The sequence below is a fragment of the Hibiscus syriacus genome, unplaced genomic scaffold (genome assembly GCF_006381635.1).
Source record: "Hibiscus syriacus cultivar Baekdansim isolate YM2019G1 unplaced genomic scaffold, ASM638163v2 tig00112217_pilon, whole genome shotgun sequence".
In the NCBI taxonomy this organism is placed as follows: domain Eukaryota; kingdom Viridiplantae; phylum Streptophyta; class Magnoliopsida; order Malvales; family Malvaceae; genus Hibiscus; species Hibiscus syriacus.
In genome coordinates, this window is record NW_024063270.1 from 1,110,089 (window position 1) to 1,129,966 (window position 19,878).

The 19,878-nt window shown below is 33.1% G+C and overlaps 1 protein-coding gene, 1 non-coding gene and 2 pseudogenes across 2 annotated transcripts; 1 reads left to right on the forward strand and 3 right to left on the reverse strand.

Annotated features, from left to right (window-relative positions):
* Nucleotides 1-2,570: 2,570 nt before the first annotated feature.
* On the reverse strand, nt 2,571-4,115 carry LOC120175878 (annotated as a pseudogene).
* A 1,397-nt stretch (nt 4,116-5,512) lies between these two features.
* TRNAG-UCC lies at nt 5,513-5,583 on the forward strand. Its single transcript has one exon. It is a non-coding gene; the product is annotated as a tRNA-Gly (tRNA).
* A 5,513-nt stretch (nt 5,584-11,096) lies between these two features.
* On the reverse strand, nt 11,097-13,220 carry LOC120175861 (annotated as a pseudogene).
* Nucleotides 13,221-15,312: 2,092 nt separating this feature from the next.
* LOC120175879 (precursor of CEP14-like) lies at nt 15,313-15,594 on the reverse strand. Its single transcript, XM_039182428.1, has one exon. The coding sequence runs from the start codon at nt 15,592-15,594 to the stop codon at nt 15,313-15,315; it is 282 nt and encodes a 93-aa protein (XP_039038359.1).
* Between the last annotated feature and the right edge of the window lie 4,284 nt (nt 15,595-19,878).

The following is a 19,878-nucleotide window of genomic DNA, read 5'->3' on the forward strand; positions in this document are numbered from 1 at the left end:
CGAGACATAATAATAAAAACTATTTGAAGCAATAGGAGAATGTCCCCATAAGTCTGAAAAAACAAGCTGGAATGGATTGGTATAAACTGTAGAGGATTCATTAAAATGAATCTTATGACTTTTTCCCATTTTACATGTAATACACACACCATCATCAACTGTATTTGCATCAGTAGGAAAAGCAATGCCAATGTTTTTACAAGCCTTTACAAGTGAAGCATGAGCAGGATGCCCAAGTCTCATCTGCCACAAGGCATAAGCATCTTTCATATCAATTGAAATTTTATTGACTACATATATTTCTAAACAATCATCTGCACCATTATGTTGAACATCCACTGTGGCATAAAACTGATATAATCATCCACTTTTTTGTCCTTGCAGTAGAACAGATCCAACCACTTCATCTTTAACCAGACACCTCTTCGCATGAAACTCAAAGTAGACATCATTGTCTCTAGCAAATTTTGAGACAGAAAGCAGGTTTTTAGTTATAAAGGGAACATGAAGTAAATTATGAAGAAACAAAGATCGACTCTTAGTATTAAGCATGACAGTTACAACTTTGCAAATGTCTAAAATATAACCATTACCCATGACCAGCTTACCTTGTCCAATATAGTCTGAGCCATCAATCACCTTAGAAGCCTCAGGGGTGACATGATGTGTGGCTCCCGAGTCTACAACCCACCTATCAGAAGTTGGCAAGACCACGTGAACTTGAGCATGAGCATTGTTGTTGCATGAGAGACAACCATTGGCCACATCTCATGAATTAACATGCATAACAGTAGACTCATCTTTGTGTGCCAACACTCCTGGAAAATTCTGATCAAAACGATGCCAACATTTATCCACCGAATGACCAATCTTACCACATAACTGACATTGAAGTCTAGAACGTCCATGACCACGAGCTCCTGATCTAGCACCTGACCTGCCACCCGAACTATAAGGTCGATTATGCTTATTAGAACGACCAGGATCTTGACTATTGTTCTGTATATGAACAACGTTTGCACTCATCGACACGTGATTTTGAAGTTGAAAACTCTTAAGCTGCGCCTCGGTATCAACTAGCACAGATTTTACCCCATCAAGAGAGAAGGCTTCTTTACTAGCCGTGATAACCACCATAAACGGTTGATACTCAAACGACAGGCCATTCAATATAGTGGCTATTTGTTCAAGATCTAAAATCGCACTACCACACGCAGCCAATGCATCACAAACTTCTTTGATCTGAGTAAGATATGACCTCATACTCTCATCACTTTTCTTAATCGACTGTAATTTGCAGTGAAGACTCATTACAGTCATTGTAGACCGATTGTTTGAGGACAATTGACCACACATCCGCAGCTGTTTCTGTACCAACAAACTGAGAAAGTATATGATCACTAATTGTAGATAGCAACCATGAAACTAAAGCACTATCATGTTCCACAAGGATCTCATAATCTTCATTGACCTCAAGACTGCCATCTCCAGACTGGATTAGTGCCGGTGGAGGTTTAAGTTCTCCAGTGAGTAATCGTTCCAAGCGTTGACTCCTCACTGTCAAGAGAACTTGTTGTTTCCATAAAACAAATTTCATTTCATCGAGCACAATGTTGATTTTCTTGTTTGTGAACAAGCGACTATTTCTCGAAGAGTCTCCAAGATCAAAGTTGTGCCCAATATCCTCAGTAGCCATAGACGAAAACCAGTAGAGAAAGGAAGAAATAAAACTATTCAGCAGCTATCAGAGAAGCAACGGAGAAAAGAAGTCTCCAAGATCAATGGCAAAAGATACCATGTTGAGAAAGCAAAGTAAAGAAGATAGATGAACATCAAGAATCTTGTATCTTATTCATTGAATTGTTTACAAAGCACTGCACTAACATTTGTACAATGTGTAGTAACATAATAACTGAGGTTGTTAAGCCTAATAATCAACTATGTTGAGCTGGCATCTAAGCTTCCTAAACTTCTAGACTTCCAGAATATGCTCAACATGTTTAATTAATGATTCTAATTTTAATGTTTTGTTTTGCAAATTACAATGTTTAATTCGGGAACTTAGGCAAGTGATTGGAGGTAGGGAGCTTCATCAAGGCCTTTACATAACGCAAATGTCTTTAGATCAAAAGTATATATATTGATATTGTTAAACCTACTACTTCTGTTGCATTCAATAACAATGTTTCGGATATAGTTGAAAGATGTATTATCATCTTATGTTCCTAATAAACTTTTTCTCGGATTTGTCAAATTTTCAAGCAGTATAGACTCTCTTTCCATGTATTAAATACATCTACATGACATCCTTTTACATGATTCATTGTGACATCTAAAAATATTTAATTGTTATGTTTTGTTTCTACATTACTTGCTCATAGGGATAAATTCTCTGAATGTGCTTTGTCTACTAGTTTTATTGGATATCCTCTTGGCACGAAAGGGTACAAGTTTTATGTTCTACATACTCGAACAATCAATGTGTCTCGAGATGTCTGTTAAAAACAAGTGTTTCCTTCTCATACGAAAGAATAGAGGGGGGATTTTTTCACTCAATTCATCTCTAAGATCTATAAGCAACTTTTAGGTCGAACTAAACCAAATGCTTTCCCACGAACATTGATACAAGATGATTGAGCAGGTTTCTTCAAATATGTCAAATTTACATTTTGTAATCTTATTCCAGTGCATGGATTCTTGGGACTGCAATCAAATTTGATAGCTACCGGAGTGGACGATGTTCCTCGAATACATTCGTATGTGATATCATCAACTTTTACTCCAGATATCTGACAGCATTGCAGCATATAAAGAAGGATTAATCCAACAGTTTACGGCAAACATAAACTTGGAATAAATACAAATCGATGGTACAATTTAGAATGACCTCATTGTATACCTGGTTAGGACAATTTAGATTGTGAGGACAATAATTCTGATCAATTATGATGGGATTTTGTACATGTACCATCAAAGAATCTATAAACCGAACCCTCGAACAAATCCGGTACTAGGTCTAGCCCATGACTTGATCCTCAAACCGTTTTGAGTGCCCACAAAAATTGTTTTTGACTGTAACATTTTGGACCCCTTCCTCTTTCAAATTTCTTCCTAAGCTGCCAATGCTGCATAGTGCAAACAAATCAATTATATCAATTAAAAAAGAAGACAAAATATATGCGTATATGTTTTGAGAAGTTAGTAGGAGAACTCGGGGGATAAAATGCTTCATTTTTATTGTTTAAAAATATCAAATGAAACAATAGTATACTTTATACAAGTACCTAATGCCATGACCAGGACCGCAAATGACTCGTTCGATCCATAAATCCTTGGTACCGGGGCCAATGGAGATGCAATCATCACCCGTTTTAATGGAGCATTTTATGATGTTGACATTTTTGGATGACTGCACATGGATGCCATCGGTGTTGGGGCTATTACCAGCGGCTCTGATCTTAACCCCTTGGACGTGCACTTTTTCGCATCCATTGATCACGATGTGGAACATTTGGCTATTTAAGGATTTTAATCTATGGATCCTGATGTTTTTGGAGTTGGTAAAGCTTAATGTCTGCTCTCACACACAAACGAAAATCAGTTTGATAAGAATGAAGGTCTACTACTTTAGAATGAAGTACGAGTTCAGAAATGAATATCGATCGAAAATAGTACCGAGGCTCCAGCAGGACAGTTAGAGTGGGAATATTGCAAGCCCAGAGAAATGATCCTTTAGCATCAAGTGCACCACCAACAATGGAAACGCCATTGACTCCTCCGAAGCTGATCCAATTGGTATTTTTTCCGAGTACACGATAATCAAGAGGGGCGACCAGGGTGCCATCAATTCTGAAAGTGATATGAGGGCTTTTGCATAAACCTCGGAAAGCCACAGAACCGATCAAATAACGTCCTTTGGGTACATAAATCATGGTGCATTCTGAGGAGCCACAGGCTGCTTGCCATGCCAAGAGGAAAGCCTTGGTGGAGTCTGTTTCCCCATTTGGTTTAGCCCCAAAGTTTAACACATTGTAAATTTTTGTTGCAGACGTTGAATCTATGCCCAACATGGCAAAGAGAATCACAATAATTCCACAAGGCCGAGTGAGATTCATGGTTTGCGACTCTACAGTAGCTTGAGTATCAGAAAATTGAGTAAAGCTGAAGGTGTGTTGTTAATTTAAAAAAAATGGATATTTATAGTTTAGCAGATTCAGGATAGAGAGTAAAAGGATGGATTAAAGAAAGCAGCAGCCTTTAGTGTCGGTATCAAATTCCGCTGCTTGCTTTCAACTTCAGTGGTAATTACTTACTTTCCTGCCGAATGCATGACAAATATATCACCCAGCATCTTCCATCTACTCTATTTGACATCATCTATTTTGTTCTTTTTATTACATATGCTTCATCTAACTGCACCGCATGTTAGAAATTAAACTTATTTTTTTTAAGAAAAATTAAATACATGTCAGTTTAATTAATTAAATATATGAGTTTAATTGAGTTTATAAACTCACCTCATTAAATGCATGTAACTGTCAGATAAGGTATTTTGCTAAATTGTTATCATTCATCCGTATTATATATTGAATTTAAAAAATTATGTATTTCGAATAATAAAAAATTGTCCAGTAACCATAATTTTCTATGACCCATCAGATCTGTATACGCTTGCCAGGTTTTTACTCCAAATATTCTTATTGCTGCAGCTTTCTTGAAACCTTTCCATTCATAATCTCACGGTTCCAATTATACATTATTTGTGTCCAATTTAGATACGGACAAAGGATATACTATTATAACTTTATGTCATTTAAATAATGATACATTATTATACGTCACCTATTATTTATATATTAGAATTATATTAATATTACTATTAACGTCTCAAGAACCTATCGGATCACAACTTATGGTTGAACAAAACGATTTATAAGGCACAAGTTAAAAGTATAAATTACACGTTTAGTACTTAAATTATATTTTATCAAGCCCTACATAAATGGTGTGAATCTGCAGTTTCCCCGAGCGGCAAGGTTACCGAGTCCTTGGATTATCTTTTGTTGTTTCTAATTTGTATGTTTATCATGTGATTATAGGATTGTAGACACTGTTATAATGCAGAGCTATAGAGTACTTCAGTTTCTTGATAGTTTTACAAAGTTGAGATTATTCATTTCTTACCAAAAACAGATTAGGTATCCACATCTATTGCATCATATATGAACATCATCAAAAATATATCCCAAAGTAGAAAAAAGTTTATCATCATATTTATACATAACTTAAGAACTTTTAAATATTATAGTTAAAAGTATAAGTATGTAATCAAAAAATAAAGTATTTACTTTTGATTTTTTTTTTGTATAACTATTGAAACTAGTTTGTTATTCACTTCAACCAAAAACATACCTTAGTGTTTATTAGTGATAAAAAACAAGATTATTTGTTTTCAAAAATTGTTATACTTATTTAGAGTGATTATTTAGTTAAATGATTGCAGTATCAATTGGCGTTTGTAGTCCAACGGTTAGGATAATTGCCTTCCAAGCAATAGACCCGGTTCGACTCCCGGCAAACGCATTCATCATTTTTTTGCTTCTTTGATATATGAAATATCGCAATTTGATCTTCTGCAAAGCTATCAAAGAATAACTCTTAGGTGAGCGACACATAGATCTTACACAGAAGATAACAAATTGCATTTACATAATGTTATAGTGAACTTCAACAGAATATTTCTACTTAATCCTGATTGAACCCTATTTAAATTGTGCTCAAGAAATGAGCATTCCCAGCTGCTAATGGTCCATCTCATCTGCACTATCAGCTGCTAAATCTAATGGTCCTTGTCATCGTAGTGCTTAGAAGCACAGATGGTTTTGAGAAGAGATGATCCAACTGGATGCTCCACCTCTTATGGTGGTCCTTAGGGCTGCAATTGGTTGTGCATAAAGCACTTACATGATCTTTCAGCTTTTCATAATCTGCTCGTAGGGGGCTCAAGGGCAGATCATCAACCAACCAAGGCCATGGTCTCGGAGGCGCTTGATCTTCTTCTCACAACCAATATAATTTTATGAATTATGACATGCATTCCCTTGGTTTGCTGCACCCATGTCCTGTTCTCGAAGTATAATCCTCCTGTTGGAATGCTGCTTGATGAAGCAGGTAGAGATCCACCTGCAGAACATATTGTCATCTCCATTTCTTGAAGAATTATATGGAATACTTCCTAGCATTTTCATCATACCGGAACCACGTGCAACCTTCCTGTTCATGTTCATCCCGAACATGAGTTTGAACCTTGAAAAATCTTACTATCTATAAAAAGAAATTCGTTTTCATCGAAGTACCTGACGGTGATATATATACCTTCCCACTTGTGTGCATTGATATCCTTGATGTGTGGCCTGTGGGCTGTAATCAAGGAATGTACACCATTATGACCTGAAATCTAACTTATGCTGCAGAAACGGTCTTTAAGTGAGGAAAACACCAACATCCAAATCAATGTTCATTTGATTCAAACTTCTCCATGTCTTCAGTCTAAACAAAACCCCATTGTTCAGCAAGGCCTAGGAAGTAATCCCAAAGGACACTTGGATTATCTTTGCAAGTTGCAAAATCAGTTAATTGCACAAGAGATCACCAAACTATGGTCTCGTTTTAAATTGATTTCTAACTTTAAAATATTTTTTATTAATCTTTAAACTATTACTATAATTTTAATCATTCCAATCTTTAAAATATTTTATATCAATATCATTCTATTTTAATTCTTAAATTAACGTATCATTAATTCTATTAACTTAAAATTAATATGTTTTTTATGTCTGGACATGTGATCTAAAAGACAATTAATTTATTTTTGAAGGTCTTGAACTTTTTTTTTAAAGATCACGAGTTCAATTCTCAAGACTTTTATAAAGATTATTTTTTTCAATAATACAGTTAACAATATATAACAAAATATTAAAATGAAATAATCAATAGTTTGAAAGTGATATATAAAATCATAGTTTAAAGATTAATATGAAAAAATTAAAAATTAATTTAAAATAAGAATTATAATTTAAGATCTCTTATATAAATATTTTCTGTACATAAAATTTGGGAAATACATTAATGAAATTTTATATGGATAATTAAATACACTTTTTTTATATAAAATTTGAATATATATATTTATATTTTAACAACTCAATCCTTATATATTTATATAATTATAGTTTTTATTTTTTTAAAAAAATATCATGTCAAGCTTCAATATTATATAATAATTTTTTAGAGATCTCAAGTTCAACAGATACATTTGTAGATATGTATATCTTATCAATAACTAAAAAGATTATAAATAAATATTACCTTATAATCAAATTAGACTATTAAAAGTATATATCTTTTATTAATATATATTTATGATAAAAAATTATATTAATTTTTAAATTTATTTGGAAAAATATATAATCTATACAAATGATATCCCAAACTTAATAATTAAATTTAAAAAATATATTACAATGGTACAATGTTAAGGGAGAAAGAATGCAAGAGGAAAGTTAGCTTAAATTCTGGAAATTTTGTTGACAGAAAACAAAAATTTTAAAACTATAAAAAGTTTAAATTTATTTTGAGATTTAGACTATTTGTTATAGTACACGTGAAATTCGTCATGTTATCATAACGGGTTTTATAATATTTAAAAATATTACTTATTATGTAGACTGAATAAAAATTATATAAATGTATCATAAGAACATATTTCAGCCATTCATATATTTTATAAATTTATCATGGGAATGTTAAAACTATAATTTATCATATAGACTAAATAAAATTGTATAAATTCGTTGTAAGAACGTGATGAATTTTAATTATTCTTGTATTTTATAAAACTTACCATGATAATATGAAGAGTTTCAAAAATTAACAAATAACAACAATTATATTATTTTTAACTTTTTATCATACTATCCCATCATAATAATCTTCAGTCACTTATTTTTATTATTTTTCTCATTTTATATAATTTGACATGGGATCAAATTGACTTTCTAAAGCTATATACTTGATCAATGATAGACAAAAATGTACTAATGTAAAGTAAAAAGGGTGGGCACCGCCGGATGAAATTTTAACAAAGGGGCCGAATGGTTTTCAAAGTTTGGCACCACACTTTGAAAATGTTTTTCAAAGTTTGGTTGATGCATGTTGAAAATAAAATGGAGAAATTATATTTTAGTCCCTGTATATTTTAGAGTATTTACAAGATTAGTCCTCAAACTTCAACTATAAATATCCTAGCCCATTAGCTTCAAAATCACCCAAAATCATTCTTTCTCTCATACTAGAGCTTTCTTGTGAGTAGTAAGTGTTTTGTAAACACCTGTAAATTTTCTCTCTTAGTAAAAGATCTGCAGCCGAAGATGTAGGCATAATTGGCTGAACTACGTTATTAATTTTGATATTATTTTTCCGTTTTTATTTCACATTCTCACTAATCTGGTTATAGGGAAATTACTTGTTTACTCTTTTATTTCCCAACAACTGGTATAAGAGCTTTTAGTTGTGAATTTTGTCAATTTTTTACGAGGTTACTATTCATTACTATTTACGTAAATAGTGAATTTCGTGAATAGTAAAAATTTTGTCGGCGATACGAATTTGTCAACGAAGGTATTTTAGTACACGGTGGTTCGCAAGAATTGTCAAAACGATCCAAAAGAAGCCAGATTCGAGTGCGATGGCTGCAGACGAAGGAATGTAAAAATTGAGAAGTTCGATGGTGCGGACTTTGGCTTTTGGAAGATGCAGATTGAAGATTTAGAAAGAAATTTAATTGACTTCAGCCTTGCACACGGAGTCTAGAGGGAGAACTTCAGAAAAATTCAAATCGTGGCAGATCGAAATCCAGAACGGGAAAACAAGACGAGAAAAAAGATTTTACCTATTATAATTGTGGCAAGAATGGTCACTTTAAAAAGAGATTGACGAGCACTGAAGAAAGATACCAGCACACAGGAATCTACCAACATGACAGAGGAAACAGGTGATGTCATGATTCTAAGCTTCACAGTCTGATGAATCATGGATCTGGATTTAGGGGCATCTTTCCACTCCACCCCATGCTAAGAATCATGGAAACTATGTCAGTAGTAATTTTGAGAAGGTTCATCTAGCTATGATGAAACATTGAAGATCGTTGGAAAATGAGACTCTAGTTAAAGTTGTCAAACCAGACCACCTGGAAGCTAAAAGGAGTGAGACATATTTCATGCCTCAAAAGAAATTTAATTTCTGTAGGCAGCTTGATGGAGAAAGATATAGTACAACTTTTTCAGGCTGTGAATGGAAGATTACCAAGGAGCACTCATCATTGCTCGTGATAAGAAATGTACTCTCTATGTAACTTCAAATTTAGAGAATATCATTGCAGTAGCAGATGCTAATGGAAAATCAATCTATGGGACCAAGACTTGGCCATATGAGCGAGAAAAGGATGAAGATACTTTTGTCAAAGGGAAACTGCCGGATCTAAAGAATAGATGTCAGACTATGCGAGGATTGCATCTTGGCAAACAAAAAAAGTCAGCTTTGCAAAGATTGGCAAGACACCCAAGGTAGAAAAGTTAGAGTTGGTTCATACTGATGTATGGGGACCATCTCCAGTTCCATCCCTTGCAGGCTCACTATTTATGTCACCTTCATCGATGATTCTACAAGGAATGTGTGGGTTTATTTTCTGAAGAAAAAATCAGAAGTCTTTGATAACTTCAGAAAATGGTGAAGGTGTCGTATGCCTCAGCAATTGGAAGTCTGATGTATGTCATGGTTTGTACTAGACTAATATGATAGGCTATGTAGATGTTGACTTAGCCGGAAATGTCGACATCAGAAGAAGCACTACAGGGTATGTCTATACTCTAGGAGGAACTGCAATAAGTTGGATTCTCAATACAGAAGATAGTTGCTCTCTCCACAACTGAAGCAGAATATGTCGCTGTTACGGAAGCCATCAAAGAGATGGTATGGCTCCAAAGTTTCTTGGAATAGTTAGGCAAGAAACAAGAAAACAATGTCTTGTATTGCTACAATCAAAGTGTCATCCATCTAGCGAAGAATCCGTCTTTTCATTCCAGGACGAAGCACATTGCGATATCATTTTATCCGGTCTCTTCTGGAAGATGAGATTTTGAAACTTGAAAGATTAGTGAGAAACTGAAGTTGTGTTGGCATGCTAGAGTAACGAGACCAGAAATATGCTGCATTGATCGAAGTGTGAACACAGATTAAATCAGTATTCAAGTGGGAGATTGTAAAGCAAAAAGGGTGGGCATTGCCGGATGAGTTTTTAACAAAGGGGGTCGAATGGTTTTCAAAGTTTGGCACCACACTTTGAAAAATATTTTTCAAAGTTTGGTTGATGTCTGTTGAAAATAAAAATGGAAAAATTACATTTTAATCCCTACACATTTTAGGATATTTACAAGATTAGTCCTCAAACTTCAACTATAAATACTCTAACCCATTTAGCTTCAAAATCATCCAAAATCATTTCTTTCTCTCAATACTAGCTTTCTTGTGAGTAGTGAGTGTTTTGTAAACACTTGTAAATTTTCTCTTTTAGTAAAAGATCTGCAACAGTCTGAAGACGTAGACATAATTGGCTGAACTCCGTTATCAATTTCGGATATTATTTTTTCAATTTTATTTTGCATTCTCACTAATCTGGTTATAGAAAAATTATTTATTTACTCGTTTATTTCCCAACACTAAAAATAGTATTTGTTATTGGACAGGAGGTAGGACATGTGACTAGAAAGACGTGCATGTACCTATTCCAAGCCAAGGTGGGTTGATTTATTAATGTTCAAATGTTCCTTTTTTATTTATTTTTTAAATAATCGCAAATATTTATGCTATAGGCTGGCCATTCACGTATGAGACCCGAATTCAACGAGTTCCGACTGAATTAAAATCTATGCATAAATATCCATATACATAAGGATATTATATATGCTTGAATAAATATCAAAATCTAAGATACCTGAATTCACATCCACATCGACAAATAAGCAAATCAAATATCCATTTATATCTAAATCCGCACTATGCATTAATATCATGATCAGATCTAACATTTGGTTTAGACAGAATTTACACGAACTAGAGCACAATAGCACCGACACAACTGATGCTATTGAACCAAACCTATAGCAACAGTCAAACTATTATCATAGAATCTGCATACCCTTAACTACAAAATCCTATTTAACATGCAACATGCTCACACGACATATCGATATGTGACATAACGACCAGCGGTCTCACTAGGCCGAATTATCTTCACCACTTGTCCACGCTTCAGACCATAGTATCTTGCGATGGGATCGCTCACCTGGATACGAGGCAGCTGCATTCAATCCATTAAAAAAAACACAATTGTAACACACATTAGTTTACTTTCGGCACTCAACTATCCAACAGATACAACTAATTAACATATGAATTACAACCCTATAAAACAATAAATATTACTTTATAATAATCTAACCATATATAGAAATTTAAGGTTACTATAAACTGACCTGTGTTTCCTTTACGGTATATCTTTGCAGCAAAGTCTTTTTCTCCACAGAAGTAAGCACCTGATGCTCCGGAACAAGAGAATGTTCTTTTACATTGATAACGAGTTCTGATTCCTGCATCGAGGAAGGTAAGAACATATAATAGTTGATTTTTTTTATCACAATTCAATGATTACCATCAATGTATACAGATCCAGAAAGTTCAAAAACTACATATAAAATAGATAGAAGAGAAATTAAGAAAAGCAGCCCATTTTATTTATTAATATGCTATTAAAATAAAGTCTTTAAACAAAAGTACTGCATACATTGATGATAGCGCAAAATTTATAGAATGGTAAGAACATAGCAATTCATCCTATCCATTAGACAAACTTATAGTAAATGTTTGGCAATCATATTGACAAGCTTGAGAAATTAAACATAATTAGATGAATCATAGACCTCAAACTTTCCATCATAGAAGACTCCACACCAAAAATCCCATTGATAGAGAATGCCACCAATAAGCGTGCCATAATGATTATTTAAGAAGGACCCAAAAATTGTAAAAGCAAGAAATTTACCTGGAAAACTTCCAAGTGAAACTTGGAAGAAATTTCATTGATACAAGTTCGAGCAAAGGGAGTCAAATTCTGTTGCACAACAAGTATGGCGCTGAATACGTTCTCTGATTTCATGCGGTTGGTGTATGTCTTGATTGTCTTCACACCAACCTTGGGTTCTTCAGGAAAGAAAACATAGATCTAGGACACAAAAATTAAAACCCTCAAAACTAATAAGGTCACAGATAAAGACAAATATATGTCAAACTTCATAAACAAGAACAATTGAACAGTTATTGTGCCATATTACCATAAGTTCTAAAAGCATATGTTAAATGACTTGAAACAATTCGTTAAAAACCGAGCCGAAGATTTGGGGATACCTGATCAGAGCTATCATTCGCTTAGCTTTATTAATAATAAGATCCTCCCTTTCATGTATTCGCCGAATTTGGAAATAAATTCTTCTCTGGACATTTTAATCTCGAAATCCCCGACGAAATAGCCTCTGTCTTTCAACATATGCATTACTGTCCTTCGGATTCGAAACAGCCTCTTGATTTCATCATCTGAGAGAGCCATTTTTGTCCTCCACTAGTTGATTTCTGTACTCCAAAAGTAACTAAATATTAGTCATGCACCAAGAGCAAAACAAACGCAATAACAAGAATCATAACCATTATATAACTATACATAACCCATGAGTTTAAATCAAAGTTAAACAGACAATATAAAAAGAAACCCTAATAAAACTAAAATCAGTAAAGAAAAATATTGAAATAAGGAAACAACTACAATCATAATCATAACATAGCTAAATACTAACAAATGAGTACAATCAAAGTTCAAACTGAGAATTTAACAAAACCCTAACACGTGAAAACGAAAACGATAAAGATATAAAAGGAGTTAGAACCAAATTGACTCCAAAAAGAAGGAATTATGGGCGATAAAACAAGAGAAATAGAAACCCTAATACTTGTTCTTTGGCTACCTTCGAGTATCGAAGTAAGAGAGTGAGTTTCGCTGAAGAAATAAAGATGGCGGCTTTAAATCCTTAATGGGAAAATATATATAAAAAAATAAAATTTGAAAAACTATGAGGCTTAGTCTGCCCTTCTCTCTTGGGCTTAGTTTCGCTTCCTTCAATCCAATCCTTGTCTTTATAATCAAATACATGCATGTGTACATATAAAAACTAAGCACTATGATTTAAAATTCATTAGTTTTTCACCAAAATATAATTGTTGAATTAATACAATTATATAAATAATATGAAAATAAAAAAAAATCATCTTTTCTAAAAATTAAAAAAAAATAATGCTAGGACATAAAATTTTAATTTTAGTGATCTATTCAGATTTATCCAATGGTTATATTTTCTATTAATTATCTAATTTTATACCCCTTAAAATTTTATAACTCTACACCCTTAAATTTTTAATATAAATTTCTACGTTCGTCCATGTCACAATATGTTTAATTGATTTAGTGTAACTATTCAAAATTTTTAGTTAACATTTAAGTGTTAACTAAGAAAATAGATGAATTAATTAGTAAGACTGATTATATTAATTAGATAAAGTATGGGGTTAATGGATAAGAATTGGGCTCTATTGATTATACAAAATATGTTTTTAAGTTGAGACTGAAAGGTGAAAGGAGAAGGACCAATAAAATAATTAAGCCATTTTGTATTTTGTTTGTCTCTACGTGGAGTTTTAGGGGATAAAAGTTGAGCTAAGTGACCTTACCCCCAATCCCTTCATTTTTCCATCTTTCTCTTCTTCCCAACTATTTTTTTAAAAAAGAATAGTATACTTATTACTATTATTTCCTTTAGTTTTGCGGTTGATTTGCATTTCATTTTAATGCTTGTTGATTACTTATTAGTTAAAGAGGTGGGTAAGCCCCTAGATCTAAAGTAAATGAGAAGACTTAAGGATGATGAGTACGAAAATTCGTTTGATGTGTTTGCGTTTGGAGATAGTTTTTTCACGACACTCGACTCTAATTTGTGAATGTTGATTGTTTTTCATATTTGATCTTTGTTATAGTTTGTTTCTTGATGCAATCAAATTTGTTCGTATCTATATTTTGTTCGATTTTTTAAATGAACTTTTAATCTTTTTCTTGTATGGTTCTTGCATAATCTCAGGTGATTAATTTATTGTGTTTATAATTAAAGAAAATATTTTAATTATGTGTTGAGCTTACAATTATAGTTGTAAACCTTCGTTATTAAAATTTTTATTTTTTTAATTTTTAATAAAACCAACCACTTATATTTTCTTTTATTTTTTCTAAAGATATCGTATGGTTTATTCATAAATATAGTAGTGAGTTCTTATATTGTCGGATGATTTTAAAAATTCCTGAAATTCCGTTATATATATATGTATAAAAATTGTAAGTTCTTTGTCAGTTAAGATCATATGTTTATCAAAGTTTCTTAAAAGTTTATATTTTTTTAAACATTGATTTTTGAGTCTACTATAGTACGAGACATTTATAGGTCTACATGACCTACTAGAGTGAAATCCAAAATTTATAGATCATGTCTATTTAGTGGGTGATCTAAGTCATGGGAGAGAATGTTAGAGGATTTTTAATGCCATGGTCTTTTTTGGTCTCTCTTGAGTGGCTATTTGTAGGGTATTGTGTTTGGCCTTGATTAAGAGCCGCTCATAATTAACTCTTATTGGTAGTTTTAAGAGGTGACGTGATAGGTGATGATTAATTGTCTACAGTTGTCGTATTATTGATACTGATTGATTACTTTAAGAGAATATAAATTAAATTGAGATGTTATACGTATCAACATGGTTATCATTAACTGCGAATAAAATATATTTACATGAGTGGTTATTATGATAATGAGAATTTATTTTTTTTATCTGTGTGGGTGATATTAAAGTTCGTCTACTGATTCGTAGATAATAACAAAACCATTAACGATCGAGGAAACCAATTTATTTTCGTCAAGTTCTTTCGTTACATTTTTAATCACTGCCATCGTTTTTCATAGAGCTCTTACTTATCAATGAGATTGATTAAAATAACTTTAAAGAAAAAAGAATCCAAACACTTTCTTATTAAAAGAACCGTTAATAGAAAAGAATTCTTTGAGAAAAAAAGAAACCTATGTATGAAGATACAAGGGAAAGTAGGAGATGCTAATGGCCACCGCCAGGGCTTGGAACAGACTGAAGAATCCGATCAATTCCGGCAAGGTGTCGAGCAAAAAGCGTCTCGTTATCGAGCTTCGGCGAGTGACCCTTCTTGCTCGGAACCGTACCCTTGGGAAGGGCATTGAGCACCAAGCTTGCCAACAATAGAGGAACATTTTCACCGCTTTCTCTTGCGTTTATTAACAGCTTCCTACTTTCCATTTGAGCCACAAATGAAGAAGCAAATATCACCAAGAAAATAGGAACCAAAGAAATGAAACGAGCCATGAATTCGTGTTAAAACAATTGGAATCTGGGTTTTGATGGTGAAGTTTGAAAAGAAAAGAAAAAAAAACTCAGAGGAAAGTTGTAATGGTTCTGTGGTGCCTTGAAAAAGGGCTTGGCGTACAAATATATAGAGAAGATGACGGCTGGAAAGCTGGGAGACGAGGAAGGAGCCAAAGTCTAAGTTTAATATCTATCTTGGCTTTGTACAATTCTTTAAAAATGTCTAATTAGTGTTCATAATAAATACCTGAACCTAGTGATTAAGAGTGGGAAAGAAAAAGTAGAGTTAGGCATAGGGATGAACAAAGGTTATTGGCATTCGGTTGTATCCTTGATATTTCAAATTATTATATAGTTTATGTATTTTTTTATATTTTCTATTGATTATTTAGTTTTATATTTTTAATTTTATATCTTTAAAATTTTAATATAACTTTTGAAGTTTATAGTTTCTAACATGGATTAGAGACATGGAAGTGAGTAATCCGCCGGCCAATATTTTTGGGCAATTACATTCACCATCGCCGATCCTTAATTTTGGTCCAAAAAGTTAAATATAGTACGCACACAAATCTGATATTACTTTGACTTGGTTAGGCTTTGGGTTTCGTGGAAGCATCGCAATAAAACTAGTGTTGCACTGAAGTGTTTGATTTCGACATGAATCTTCAATCTTTGAAATTCCCCCCTCAACTTTTAACTATGAGACCGTGACAGCCATCGGCCCACCGCCACATGGAAGCTAGTTTCTACTGGTTTAACCGAGGTGTAAAACCGAATAGAATTTGAATCTCTGATCGGCATACCAAACTCTCATTGTCAAAATCGTGAAGGAAAAGAACAAGTTTAAGACCAGACACCTGTTGGTTGTTAAAGACAACGTAAAAATCCTTAAACAACGTGGTAAATTTGTCTTGGTTTTCAAGGTCTCTTAACACCCTGCATCTTAATTGCCTTGTAATGGAAATGTTGTTTATGCAGACGCAAAGGCAAAAGAATATCCCTAGAAATGGCAAGCAGAAAGAGCCAAATAAGATAAGACTAAAGAACAATGATGAGGGTTTTTAAAGCTCTTGAAATCCTCTTCCAACGTTGTTGGTTGTTTTGCACGTAACCACAACAAGCTGCAGTTTGGGGCCTCTTGTTTGTTCCATTATTTGAGTCGCAGATCAACGGAATTTAAATGAATTTAATAAATAAATATGAATAAACAATATACAAATAAACCCCAACAAACCACCTATACAAGCAAATTCATATCATTGATATACATCTTGCATCTATCCTTGATCTTACATCCTCTTGTTTATCGACCGAGCTAAACACAGCCGACGAACTCTTTTTTTCTTCCATTGAATCACGTCTCAAAACATTATTTTGCATTGTGTTATAGCACCATTTTGTTTGATTTTCTCTCTTTTTTTCCTTTTTTTTTTTGTTGAAAATTTTCAACATTGGAATCTATTCAAGTTTTTAGTCAATTAAAACAGTAATTTTTGAAGAGAAAATTGCATCAAAATTCAACAGAAGGATCAGAGAAACAACGCATGTCATGCATTTTCCCTCACCATATATGACATGTACCCCTTAAGATGAATGAGAACAAACGGTCGACATTATTGACTTAAACAAATGCATAAAAAGGAATAAAGAAGAAGAAGAGAAATATGGTCCTAAATTGACACGAAATTAAGGAAAAACAAAAGAGAAAACCCACAAAAATTCGAGTTAAATTAGCTAAAAATGTCGGTATTTATAAAATGTTGTGATAATAAGGGTTTTGCTTGGTGTAGTGTGTACAAAAGGTTCTTTAATTGCATTCACAGATAATCACTAAGCACCGTTACATTTGTTGGAGTGGTAGAATTTAATTGGATGATTTTTTTCTAAAATATTATTAGAATTTTTAAAATAATATTTACAAATAATAATAATGAAATCTAATTTAAATATAAATAATTTTAACGACTATAAAAATATTAAAATTTCTTAAAACTATAACAAATTCTAAATTCAAATTTAATTTATTTAACTATTCAAGTACATATAATCAAAGGTAATCTACATGAATAATCATTAATGTTTAAATATATTTTCTCATTAAAATTTTAAAATTAACAAATAAATTACGAATGTTATTGATTTATAATAAAAGAAAAGTCGCAATTGGACTCCTACCGCAGTGAATTTCTTTTTATCCAAAAGTAATGTCTAAAACCCCTCAAATGGGTCCCGTCTCTGAAACATTCAACCAATTAAAACCAAAACCCTCCTTGTTCTTTTCTCGCCCTACACATGTTTTTCTTTGTTAATTTCAACCCTCGACCCCTAACATGTTTATGTAATAAAAACAACGTTTAGTTGAAGATTGCTTCCGTGTCTATCAGTTCTTCAAAGTCTATGAATTCAACGAAAGCATGCTAAAGAATCAATTCTATCACAAGGTTTTGGTTTATCCAAATTCTCTGACTCCCCTTAAATATTCCGATTTCACTAACCCTTCATCGGTAAAAAAAAAACAAACAAACAAATTCATTCTTTGCATCGACACAAACCAAATTGTCAAAGACGGTTATCTTGGTGCCAATATATTTTGGATTAACGAAAACAATTTGGTGTTAAAGATTCAAAAACCTGACAAACGAAGAGTCCTCCGGCCTTTCCTTCAACATATCCTCTCAGTTTATGACGATTTGGAAGACCATAAACGAGAATTGAAGCTTTACATGAATGTCACTAACAATCAAAAGGGGTTACGCAACAAAAAGTTAGCAGCAGAAAAGTTATGCATCTTCAACATCTTCCAGCAAAAAGGGATTTTCTGAAGGAAAGTCTAAGCATACCCAAACAACTTCAACGGATACTAGAGGTTCGGGATTCCGTCATAAAACAGAATATGAGTATTGTGGAAAGAACCATTTCGTTCAGTGTTGGTTGACATGAGGAAATTGCTACCACTATAGGGAAGCTAGTCATTATAAGAAAAATTGTCTGGAGCTTCACTCAGATCAGTCAGTGGTAGGACCTCAGAAGGGTCGAGGTGGCAAAGGAGGCAAGCCAAGAATGTCTGAGGTTGCATCCAATCATGAAGGCAAGACAATTGCTCGAATTTATTACATTAAAACTAATGATGATCGAGATGCTCCTGAGATTATAGAAGGCATCTTTTATCTCTTTGATGAACATGTTTTTGTGTTTGTAGATCCTTGTTATACTTACTCTTATATTAGTGCAAGGTTGGTTAAAGATAGGATAATCTCTTTAGAGTTTATTTCTAGTCATATTGTAGCAATAATTTATTTGGATCATAGTGCAAGGATTAATCGGATATGTAAGAATTGTCCGATAAAGATACAAGGAGTAGAATTTCCTGCGAATTTGCTGGAATTGACCATTGAGAAATTTGGAATAATTTTGGGCATGGATTGGTTGTCTACCTACTATGGTTGGGTAGATTTTTGCATGAAAAGATTGTTTCTAAAGGACGCGAAAGGTTCATAAGTAGTCTTCGTAGGAGAAAAGGGTAAATCCTTTATTTAATGTGATCTCAGCTTTCTATGCTAAGAAATTTATGTCGCAAGATGTCAAGCAATTTTAGAGAATGTATTAGATACGTGACCCCCTGAGGTTAAGTTGAAAGATATTCCAATGGTTTGAGAGTATCCAAAGGTGTTTCTAGATGAGTTACTTGGACTACCTCCAGATCAAGAGGTGGAGTTTAGTATTGATGTATTCCAGAGCATAACACCTATCTCGATGGCTCATTATTAGATGGATCTAACATAATTAAGAGAACTAAATGCTCAATTATAAGAGTTGATCGATCGAGGATTCATTAGACCGAGTGTTTTACCTTGGGGTGCACCAATGTTGTAGTGAAAAAGAAAGACATATCAATGCGTTTATGCATAGATTATCGACAGTTGAATAAGGTGACTATCAAGAACAAGTATCCTCTTCCAAGGATAGATGATTTGTTTGAACAAATAAAAGGAGCAACGGTTTTATCTAAGATTGATTTTCGATTGGGATATCACCAATTAAAGATTAAAGAGGAAGACACACCAAAAACAATATTTAGAACTCGGTATAGACATTATGAGTTCGTGGTGATGCCATTTGGTTTGACCAATGCTCTCGCAGTATTTATGGATTTGATTAATCGAGTATTTCAGCCTTACTTGGATCAATTCGTGGTGGTATTTATTGATGACATCTTAGTATACTCAAAGACCGAAGAAGACCACGCCGCTCATTTTTGTACTATTATAAAGATTCTTAAAG

Excerpts from the sequence above, each read along its gene's own strand:
- LOC120175879 (XM_039182428.1), bottom strand. The coding sequence starts at position 15,594 with ATGGCTCGTTTCATTTCTTTGGTTCCTATTTTCTTGGTGATATTTGCT.